This window comes from Meles meles, chromosome 18, assembly GCF_922984935.1.
Source record: "Meles meles chromosome 18, mMelMel3.1 paternal haplotype, whole genome shotgun sequence".
Taxonomy (NCBI): Eukaryota; Metazoa; Chordata; class Mammalia; order Carnivora; family Mustelidae; genus Meles; species Meles meles.
Window position 1 is genome coordinate 44,681,743 of NC_060083.1, and position 11,470 is coordinate 44,693,212.

At 52.7% G+C, this 11,470-nt stretch overlaps 2 protein-coding genes across 2 annotated transcripts; both read left to right on the plus strand.

Moving 5' to 3' along the window:
- Positions 1-203: 203 nt before the first annotated feature.
- RAMP2 (receptor activity modifying protein 2) lies at positions 204-2,005 on the plus strand. Its single transcript, XM_045983816.1, has 4 exons — positions 204-400; positions 829-945; positions 1,325-1,433; positions 1,562-2,005. Exons 1-4 carry the CDS (start codon positions 301-303, stop codon positions 1,815-1,817), a joined length of 582 nt encoding a protein of 193 aa, XP_045839772.1. The 5' UTR covers positions 204-300; the 3' UTR covers positions 1,818-2,005.
- A 3,844-nt stretch (positions 2,006-5,849) lies between these two features.
- VPS25 (vacuolar protein sorting 25 homolog) lies at positions 5,850-10,563 on the plus strand. The gene is made up of 6 exons (XM_045983944.1): positions 5,850-5,949; positions 6,164-6,309; positions 7,014-7,067; positions 7,571-7,659; positions 8,422-8,497; positions 9,915-10,563. Exons 1-6 carry the CDS (start codon positions 5,897-5,899, stop codon positions 10,025-10,027), a joined length of 531 nt encoding a protein of 176 aa, XP_045839900.1. The 5' UTR covers positions 5,850-5,896; the 3' UTR covers positions 10,028-10,563.
- Positions 10,564-11,470: the final 907 nt, after the last annotated feature.

Genomic DNA, 11,470 nt, shown 5'->3' on the forward strand with positions numbered 1-11,470 from the left:
AAATGCATCCCGGTTCTGGGGTTACGAGGGGAGCTGTCCAGCCCCGCAGGGTGAGCTAGAAGAGAGAGTGGGCCAACGCCGACACGGCGGAGGGAACGGCGGGCGCCAGGGCCGGGTGGGGCTGCGACTCCCCCTCCAGCCAGCCGGCCCCGGGCGTCGCCCCCGCCCCCCACGTGGCCGCAGCCGTCCCAGCCCCTGCGAGGAAGCGGCGCGGCTTCCTGGGGCTTGGGCCGGGGATATAGGCGCCCCCGCCCGGGCCCGGCTCAGCGCCACCGCCCCTCCTCGCCTGCTCGCGGCGCGATGGCCTCGCTCCGGGCTGAGCGCGCAGCCGGCGGCCCGCGGCTCCTTGCGACCCGCGCGGGGCGACCGGCTGCGCTCCGCCTCCTCCTCCTGCTGGGCGGTGAGCGCGGCGCCCCGGGGCCCGGCTGGGAGGCGCGGGAGGCCCGGAGGGGAGGGGGCCTGGACGGCCGGGACCGAGAAACGGGCCCTGGGTGCGGGAGGGTCAGCGCTGTCCTCGGGCCGTCCCTGGCCCCACTTCGGTGAGGGCTTAGAGCGAGCTGCTTCCCACTTGGAGGAACCTAGGGTCCGGGCCTCGCGGAGAGGTCTTGGGGGTTGGGGAGGAGGAGGAGGATTTGGGTCTGGATGTGAGTGGGAGGGAGCTTCTCTTCCAGTTACTGAGGCAACCCTTGGAGGCCTGGATTATTCCTTTTTCCTCTACTGGAAGTAGCCCTGACTTCCTAGGGTCTCAGACACCCCCCCCCCCCCCACTCCAGACTCCACTGCTTAGATCCCCGCCATCCCACCTCCCTCTCCCATTTCTGTTCACAGCTGTCCTGAAGCCCCAGGAGTCTCTGGCTCAGGTTCCTCCCACTGAAAGCAGCTTGAAGCCAGAAGGTGTGTACCCGAGGCTCTGGGACGGTGACCTGGGACATCGAGGAGAGCCAGGTCGGTGGGGAGGGTCCCTTTCCCGCAACCCCAATTGGCAGCCCATTAAACCCCCTTCTGTTCTCTCCTGGGGTTCCTGTGGCCTTTTTCCCTCTCATCCCACGTGACCCGCCCCCAGCTCTGAGCTGGCTCACCCCCACGGGTGGGTTAGAAGACCCCAGAAAAAGTGTGTGGCTGTTCCTGTGGGACTGGCACATGGAAGGCATTAACATTTTTCTGAACTGAGCCTCTTTCCTTGGAAAACTTTCTGAGACTCTCCTGGTGTTTGCCATGTTTGAAGACAGGAGCAGTGGAAATACCTGGACCCGAGGGCTGGGGAGGGGGGGGGGGGAGGGGGAGGGGCGGGGTTGTGGTCCTGTGAAGCAATCTCTGCCCACAGAGGACAAGATGGAGAGCTATGAGAGGACTATCCAGATTTGCTGGCAATCTTATAAGGAGGAGATGGACTCTATCCCCAAGGATTGGTGTGACTGGGCCATGATTAGCAGGTAGGGGCAGTGCCAGGCAGCTTGGGCCAGGGGTGGGGCTTCCTCCTCCTGGGTGGGCCTTGAGTGAGTGAGGGGCATTCCCCTCTCTGGCCCAGTCCATACTCACTCTAGTCTTCCCTTACCCTCAGGCCTTATAGCGACCTACAGTATTGCCTGGAGCATTTTGCAGAAGAATTTCATCTGGGCTTCCCCAATCCCTGGGCAGAAGAGATCATCTTTGAGACTCACCAGATCCACTTTGCCAACTGCTCCCTTGTGCAGCCCACCTTATCAGACCCCCCGGAGGATGTGCTCCTGGCCATGATTATAGCCCCCATCTGCCTCATCCCCTTCCTCGTCACCCTTGTGGTGTGGAGGAGTAAAGACAGTGAAGCCCAGGCCTAGGGTGGTATGAGTTTTTCCACAGCCATCTTACTCCCTTTTCCTTGCCACCACCAGGTCTCTCTTCCCCTCCCTGTCTCTTCTGTCAGTCCCATACCTACCACAGATCCTTGGACTGATGAAAATGGAAACCCAGTGGTGTCATGGTGCAAGTTCTGTAATCTTCAAAATAAAACTTTTTTTTTGTACTATCCCCTCCCCATCCCAGAGTTTCTGCCACTCACAGCTCCGCCTGGGCAGCAGAGCTGGAAGAATCTGCATAGCAGCACTGTTTTGTTCACTTGCCTGCTCCCCACTACCCCTGCTCCCCCCACCTGAAGCCTCCCCCCCCCCCACCCCCACTGCTTCCTCCCAAGGCTGGGCCTTTCCTGTCCATATCCAAACCCAGCACCAGGAAATATACAGGAAAGAGACTCCCTTCCGGTCTGGACAGCAGCTGGGGAGGTGTGGGGGGGAGGAGCAAGGGTGGAATCTCTGCTGTGACTCCTGTGAGGAGGAAGGGGGACCACCCAGGAGCTCCGAATTTCCCTCTTCTTCATGCCTCAGTTTACTCCCATGGCCTGGGAATAGGAACTGTGATATGACCAAAAAGAGTCCATCCCTAAGGACCTCAGGATTGAGGGCAAGGGCAGTGGGGACTTAGTACTAAGTCCACCACCACAGGACTCCCCTTCCAGGTCCCTGGCCTCCTCCTATTTTGTCCTGGACCCTTGGGGATGGGGCCTACAGCCTGGCAGCACACTGCCCCCTGGTGTCCACTAGAGCTAACAGCCAGAAGGTGGACATGATCTGGAAGAAGTTCAAGGCTGAGGAGACTGGACCCTGGGATCAGACATCTGTCATCTACATAGCACTCCCTAGTTTTTAGCTGAATCCTTCTATCAGCTTCCTAAGCCATACTGATACTTCCCTAAGACACTTCCCACTTTTCTAGGGACATAGCCTCTGAACTCATCATTTCATAGATAGACACTCTTATATGTTCCTTAGACAGTGAGGCCCAGTTGTTTGCCAGCGGACCTTCACCTCCGGTTCTTCCAGATCATCACAAACACGAGAGAACAACTTTGTTCTCCATAAAGACACCTGTTTATTCTTTATGGCACCTGGAGCCTCTTCAGGGACTTTTCCTTCCCTCCTTTCTGAAGTATTTACCTTTCTGAGGACATGCATATCCATTTGCTGGGACATGCCAATCCATTCCATAAATATGTATTTGTATGCTTCCCAGAATCTATCTGTTCATCCTCAGAGACAGACTTCTCAGGACATGTCTGTCTCTCTAGAGGCATATCTGTTTCCTGGGCATTTTGAGCTTTCACCTGAGATAAGCCTTTGCTCTTTTTCCATGAATGCATTGGTCTTCCCCAGGGATATACCTGTTCTCTTCTTGGCCTATATTTGCCTTCGTGTGTTTTACTAATGTACATCAAGGGCATGCTGGTATAAGATACTGTGTGTGGTATATTTTGTTGAAAAAATAAGATAGGGCTTGGTTTCTGCTCTCAGTGACTTCCGTCTAATAAGGGAGCTCACATGTACACAAATAAAAGCAATGGAGTGTGTGATGAGAGTCATGCAAAGGATACAAACCAAATGTTATCCAAGTGCAAAAAAAAGGAAGGGTCACATCTAGCTGAGGTGTGATCACAGCAGGGTGATTGTGGAGTTAGTACATGACTAGGCCTTAAGATGAAGTGCATTCCCCTTAGAGAAGAGAGTAAAAAAAAAAAAAGGTGAGTGGCATCTGGGTGGCTCAGTGGGTTAAAGCCTCTGCTTTCTGCTCAGGTCGTGATCCCAGGATCGAGATCCCAGGGGAGATCCCAGGGATGGAGCCCCGCATTGGGCTCTCTGCTCAGCAGGGAGCCTGCTTCCCTTCCTCTCTCTCTGCCTGCCTCTCTGCCTACTTGTGATCTCTGCCTGTCAAATAAATAAATAAAATCTTTTTTAAAAAAGTGAATTAGGACATTACTATAATATCCTAGGCTTGAGAAAAAGAGGACATGGGCCAAAGAAGTGATGAGTGAGGAAGTAGAAAATAAAAAGGATATGATTAAAAACAGGGGAGTAATCCTCCAATGCTAGGACTTTGGAGATGAAGGAGAGGAGAGGTTAGGGCTGACTCAGGCTTTGAATCTGAGTTACCAGGACAATGATGGAAGTAATGATAGAAAATTACTATTAGGAAGAGGAGCTGGCAAGAAGAAAAGGATGTGCAATATGAGCTGCCAATAGAACAAGCTTTTGTGTCCCACAGAGAGTTAGAAATGGGAGGGGTGGTGGTGGTGGTGGTGGTGGCGGCGGAAATACAGATTTATTAGAGTTTTGCACAGAAACGCAAAGTGAAACCATGAAAAGGATGAACGTTCTCAAGACAGACGTTGTTTTGAGAAAAAAAAAAGCTGAGTTAGGTTCTTGGGAAACATGCACATATATTTTTTCTTTTTTCTTTTTTTTAAAGATTTTATTTATTTGTTTGACAGAGATCACAAGTAGGAGGAGAGGCAGGCAGAGAGATAGGGGGAAGCAGGCTCCCCGCTGAGCAGAGAGCCCAATGTGGGGCTTGATCCCAGGACCCTGGGATCATGACCTGAGCCAAAGGCAGAGGCTTTAACCCACTGAGCCACCCAGGTGCCCTGAAACATGTACATTTAAAGAAGGGGGGGGGCAATAAACAAAGAGAAAGATCAGAGAGACAGTAGCAGAACAAGGATAAAACAGTCCCCTGGAAGCAAAGGAAATCATGCCCTTTAAAAGAACATTATAAATTGAATGGTTCATTCATGCGACAAATATTTGTTGGGCACTTTGGTAGATCAGGAACTGTGCACAATGATGGACTTGAGTGAGAAAGGTTAAAGATCAGATAGGAAATTGAGAGGGTGACAAAGTCAAGGAAGCTGTACATATTTTCAAATATGGGTGACCTGAGCATGTTTGTCAACTAGGAGAGAGGAGACAGAGGAAAGGAAAAGAGGGAAGATTATGCACAAAGTAGTCCTAGAGGCAACTGGAAAAGAGAGGTAAGAAGATATCCCAAAGTGTTGGTCTTATGAAGGAAGAGTGACATTCTTCCTTTGAGTCCAAAAGAAAAAAAAGTTGAAGTGGAAAGGGATTCTTGTGGGAAGAATCAAGTGTAGTGACAGACAGAGGGGGAACTATTAGGAGGTTCAAATGCTTGACCTCAAGTTCACAAAATAGGAGGAGCACTCTGCAGAAAGGAGATGGAGACAGGTGGAATGACTCCACGAATGGAAATATTTGAAGAGTTAGTTACCTGGAGGGATGTGACAGGGAGTCAATAAAAGACAGTGCTGGGCTGCCTTGAGAGCCCAGCAGTGAAGTCGGTCATGGAACCTGGGGCTCAGCCAGCATGTTCTGTGATTTTTTCCAGTAATACAACTCGGTCCAGAAATTGGGGAAGGTGGGTGGGGAATGGACGTGGGGGCAGGAAGCAACAACCCTGGTCTGTTAAGTGACCAGCAGGTAGACAAGCAAGGGGACAGAATGGGGTAGTCTAGCCTGGGTAAGGACTCAAGTCAGACCAAAATGGGTCCGGAGACTTGACACTAGGAAAGTGAGGACGTGAGAGATAGATGGCTGTGGTCAAGGCGGGCGGCTCTGAATCACGGAAGCCGAACCTTTTCCAGAGATAAAAGCTACAAATGTGCTCCCACGGCGGCTGCAGGAGACCAGGGAATGGCGGAGTCGAAGGACATAGCAACTGAGGAAAACGGAGAATTGTGAGGTGTTTGTTAAATGCAACCGACACTGATGTTAATATTAAAGGAAGCCCAGCAGAGGGGGGGAAAGCCTAGGCAATTCTACCGTCAAAGTGTGCCGCTTTGGATTAAGTCACTGCCCTTCTCTAGAACTGAATGAGAAGACTTCTCGGGGCTCTAAACGGTAAGAATTTTTAGGATAACGGCAAGGGACTAGCTGATCAGCGAGACCCCTTGCGTTGGGCCGCCCCTCTCCGAAGAGGCGTCCGGAACCTTTCTGCTGTGCTTTTTGCCCGGACGTGCCGAAGCGGAGGCCGGAAGTCCTTTGCCCGGACGTTCCGGGTTTCCTGGGCTACTACAATGGCGATGAGTTTCGAGTGGCCGTGGCAGTATCGCTTCCCGCCCTTCTTTACGTGAGGCTCAGACCCCGAGAAGCCCCGCTGTGCCTCCTTTCCCTGCCCCAGACCCCGGACTCAGCCCTGATGCTTCAAATGGGGAGGGGGAGAAAGGACCCGGTCGCCACCACCCCCAGTCCCCTACTTTGTCCCCCAGACTCGCCTCCGGCAAGTGCTGCCTCTCGCTCTCTCACTCCCTCTAATTCTGCGCCCCACCCCCTTCACCCGGCAGGTTGCAGCCGAACGTGGACACTCGGCAGAAGCAGCTGGCCGCCTGGTGCTCGCTGGTCCTGTCCTTCTGCCGCCTGCACAAACAATCCAGCATGACGGTGATGGAAGCTCAGGAGAGCCCGCTCTTCAACAACGTGAAGCTACAGCGTATCCTCCCTCAGGCTCTTGCACAGCCCACACACATGCACTTCCACGCTTTCCCACATGCCCAGACGTCATACCCTCTTTCACCCACAGTAGGCAGGTTCCCACCCAAACTGGACTTGGGAAAGAGCCAGTGTGTTTGTTATAGCTGACTCCCATTTTATCCCCAAGCCCCAACGCAAATGCGGCCTCAAACCCCCTTGTGCTGGCCAGTGACAAGGACCTGGGTGTCCTTCAGGTCATAGAATCTCTGCCCTGAAGCCAGGTCCCAAGCTTTTCAACCCAAGCCCTTTGGGCTGTGAATCTCCTGTCCTCTTTTGAGTGAAGCTCAAGCTCTGGTACTACCGTTGGGAATTTTGTCCACCTACTCTCTTCCTCCCAGGAAGTAAAGGTCATTTGTTTTTGTTGCCTGATTCATACCTAAAATATCTGTGGAGAAAGTCTGAAGGAAGGAGAAAGGACAGAGGGCGACAGACGGTAGTACCGTTCATTTTTAAAGCTCTTCCCTTTAATTGAACTAGTGGCTCTTTGCCTTCCTCCTCCCAATATCCAGGAAATGCCAATTTATAGCCTGTTGGGGAATTGCACATATATGTGTGTGGGGGGGAGAGGAAGGGGACAGGTGGTTCTCAACATGACATTGGCTCTGAGAATTTTTAGCCTACCCAGCTCAGTCCATCAATGCCCTTCCCTTAACTTCAAACCAGGCAAACTCCCTGTGGAATCAATCCAGGTTGTATTAGAGGAACTAAGGAAGAAAGGTGGGTTCAGGGCCTCAGATTTCCTTATTTTTCCCTCCTACTTGGCTTTTCCTGAGGGCAGATTGCCATAAGACTTTGCTTTTTTTTTTTTTTAAAAAAAGATTTTATTTTTAAGTAATCTGTACAGCCTATGAGGGGCTCTGACCCACAACCTTGAGATCAAGAGTCACCCACTCCACCAGCTGTGCCAGCCAGGCGCCCCACAAGTCTTTGCTTTTAACAACTTTTTTCTCTCCCCTGGCTTGGAGCCCATAGTGTTCTGTACAATAGGTAGTCCAATTCCCGGGTCCTTTTTCCCTATGGGTATTCACCATTGAAATCTCTCTGTCTGTGTTCTGAGACCTGGAGAGAGATAGGAAGAGAATTGGTGCCTTGCAGATAGTAATAAAACAGATCTTGAATTTCACTTCCTGAGAGCTGAGTCTCTTCCACTGTGTTCCACCTTGGTTTTGCCTTCTGTCCCTTCTTAGCATAAGATGCTTTCATAAGTATCTTTTTTGCAGGGAACCTGGAGTGGTTGGATAAGAACAAGTCTAGCTTCCTGATCATGTGGCGAAGGCCAGAAGAATGGGGGAAACTCATCTATCAGTGGGTGAGACTGTTCTGCCATGGTGTCCCATGGCAGAGAATTGTATCTATGTTCAGCAGATACCTGGTGTTCCCAGGTCTAGACTGAGCAGAGTGGGCAGGGGCAGAAAGAGGAAGTATAGGTCTTCAGGCATGCCTCTTTCAGTGACTCAATTTCCCTGGCTGTAGAGAACTTCCCTGCCTTTGACTGCAGGAGGCCAGAGGCTACATGAGGCCGTGTTTGGAGAATGCAGTGCTGGAACCATGAGTGCTATTGTTGGCTGGAGTCTCTGGCCACAGAAGATAAATGAGGAAAGGAAGGGAAGGAAGGAAAAAAAAAAAAAGCCTGGGGCCCCTCCCCCTCTGTACCCTTTAGGGCTGTCCGCCGTATGAATGAGACATTCTGAACCAGTGTGGGTGTGGGGACAAACTCTCTCCCCCACATTCACAGCCACCACCAGCCCTAAACTTTCCCAAGGGAGAGAAGAGGGGAAGAAGCATCAACAACCCAAATATAACAAACTCATGCCACCTATTCCTGAACAGGAAAACAGAATGAGAGGTCACTGCTCAGACATGTGAAGGCCTGTGGTTTAGTGGTTCCGTGTATGTGTGTACATGTATAAATATAGCACCTGTGGGGTTTGCGGTGTTTAGGCCACTCCTGCCGAGGTGACAGCCGTGGTTTAGGAATAGGTACCATTCCTGGGTCAGATAGGTGGAGCTGGTGAGCTCACCTTCTGGGGATTTCAGGTCCTTATTCAACCCCCATTTTCTGTGTCCATAGGTTTCCAGGAGTGGCCAGAACAACTCCGTGTTTACACTGTATGAACTGACCAATGGGGACGACACAGAGAATGAGGGTAATGCTTCTCCCTTTCCCCCCAGTTTTGTGATCTGAAGCCTCTCCAGTCCTTGTTTGACAGACTTCCCATCCCTGCCTCTGAATTCCAAATACTGCATGATACAAGACTTTTTAACCCAGGTCCAAGGTTTCCCTAAACTACCTGAATTTATATGCATAATACCCCCAAATTTTGTCTGTGGGGCTGTATGTGCATTATTCTAGGGGTAGAGTCCATATTAAAAGATTTTCAAGGGTATCTGTGATCCATGAAAAGTTAAGAATTACTGGTGTAGATGCTGAATGAGGAACTGGGGCGGGAGATTAAGCTGAAGATCTCATTCCTTGCTGACACAGGCCTTTCTTTCACCCTTTATACTTATAGAGGGCTCAAGATTTGTGGGCGTCAGCTGAAGGGATTGGGCCAACACCCCCATCCCCGCCCCCAGGCCTTTTAAATACTTTGGTGTCTGGCCAGGCAAGGATTTGTATACTGTTTGATTTTTACATAGTGTAAATATATTCTTAGTTCTTTTATCTCTGGCTTCACATTCTGATCCCCAGGCTCACCAAAAGTTCCAATCTCAGCTGGGGAAAAAAGGGCACCTCCCCTTTCTGCCAGGCCCTGGCTGCCATAACAGAGTTTACAGCTCTTGGCTGTTCCCCCCTGCCCTGCAGGCCTCTGCTTGCTAGTCCCACCATCACCCCATGACTTCAGTGCTGCAGCCTTGCCCAGCCCACCACTCATGCTGGGCAAAGCTAAAGGCTTCCTCAGAAAGCAAGCTCCCTGACTCAAGAGGTAGGCCCCCGTAGGGGGGTGAGGTGTGCGAACCTGTTCAGGCTTGCCACCTGCTTCTCACTTCTCCCTGCAGTATCTTGCCATATCTTCAGATACTCAGCTGGCCCTTGGCTCCCAGCTTTGTTCCTTTTAACTAGGTAAGGGCGATACCTGTGCTGGATCTTAACAGTGTCCTGGTCAGAGGTATGGCTACACTTCTTTGTGTTAGGACAGGTGCTCCTGATGGGAGCACTAGGGTTGGACCCTGATGGGTCCAACTTGGGTCAGAATCCAGTGACAAGGACCTTGACCTTCCTTGACTTCACTGTCCCCCACTCTGTGGTCCACAAGCAGGTAGTGTCATTCTTGTACATCAGACACTCGTGGCACAGGGGTGGGGGATACATGTGAGGGTTGAGTCTGACAGAAGAACCCGGACGGGGAGAATAAGCATGAATTCTCATTTCATGCTGACTCAGGCTTGCTTTCAACCCTTACTCTAAGGAGTTTGCAGGAAGGGTTGGCAGCAGCCACAGCAGTATCGATGGCACATGTCTCCCCTGGCCTCAGGGCCTCAGCTTCCAGCTAGAGTCTGCTCCTCAGGGGCCTTGAGCCCGCAGAAGCTGAGTGTCCCTGATCCCCATCTCTCCCTATGCAGAGTTTCATGGGCTGGATGAAGCAACCCTACTTCGGGCTCTGCAGGCCCTACAGCAGGAGCACAAGGCTGAGATCATCACCGTCAGCGATGGCCGGGGCGTGAAGTTCTTCTAGCGGAGACCTGTCTCCTTTTACTTCTTACCTCCCACCCTTCCAGGGCTTTCAAAAGGAGACGGACCCAGTGACCCCACAGACTGGATCTGTGACTCCACCAGACTCAAAAGGGCTCCAGTCCAGGGATGGGTTTCCCAATTACCCGGTGCATCTATCCCTGAGGAAGGGTGAGGCTGAGGCGCCAGGGGAAAAAAAAGATGTGCTTCTCTTTGCCCTACCTCCTCTCCCATCCTCGACTGTCCCCGAGCCAGGCAGGGTCTGTAAACCTTTAACTCCACATGTGTTCACACACGTAAGTACATACACACACGCGCCTGCACAAGCTTCTGTCCCTCTCCCCCTTCCCCACCCCCTTAGCTGCTATTGCCTCCCCTCTCAGGCTGGTGCTGGATCCTTCCTAGGGGATGGGAGAAGCCCTGGCTGCAGGCAGCCTTCCAGGCAATATGAAGATAGGAGGCCCAGGAAGGGGCCTGGCAGTGAGAGGCCAGGCTGGACACTGATTTATGTGATTTATGATATTAAAAAGCTCAACCCCACTTGCCTGCCTGCCGTTGGAAGTTACTACCGGAATGGGCATGGGGAGGGCTGTGAAGCGTTGCCCCCTGAGTCAATCCCAGCCTAGGAGAGGGGAGAGGCCTGTGGCCTTTGTAAATGAAAAGGTCCTCCAGTGCTGGCAGGCTCAGTGCGCCTGTGGTTTTACATCTGCTGGGTGGGCTGTGTGGGGGAGTGCTGATGGAACGCAGCTTGGGGACAGACTGCTTGCTTTCTCTGAATTGGAGTAACTTAGTGGCTTCCCCTTCCCTCCCCGTCTCCCCCACCCCATGAAAGCCCTGAACCACTCTGAAGCCCCTCCCTCCATCCTTCTGGTCTGGGTGGGGTCCTTGAGGCCAAGGGGAGCTGAAGAGGTGTAGACCGGATATGGACTTTGGTTTATTGGGAACTTTGGCAAACAGAAGGAGGAGGAAGGAGGGCCCACGTAGCAAAAACAGCTACTGCGGCCAGGGCCAGGCCGCGGCCAAGGTAGGAGGTGGAGGGGATGGGTGACCGGGTCCCTGGCTTGGGGGAGGGGCTTGCCCTGGGGTGCACACACCCATCCCTGTGCCGCCCAGAGGGACTTCAGCTTGGGAGAAAACCAGACCTTTCCACTGACCTCTGTTTTGTCGGCCTGGGGCTACCCCGGACAAACAGGAGGGGGTGGCGCTACCTTATCTGGGGCGCGCAGGCGGGTGGTAACCTTCCCTTGAACCACCCCCTCTGTAGAGCCCGAGAGAGCCGTGGTCACGTTTCCTCTCCCAGACCCAGCATCGTGCCTCACCCGCCCCCCTGCACCCACCCCCAAGCAGGTTTGCGCACTAGTGCGAGCGGACACACCTCCGTCTCGCACCCCGTCCGCCTCGGAATGAGCCTGTAGGAGGGCCCGCGGGGAGGCGGGGAGGCTGGGAG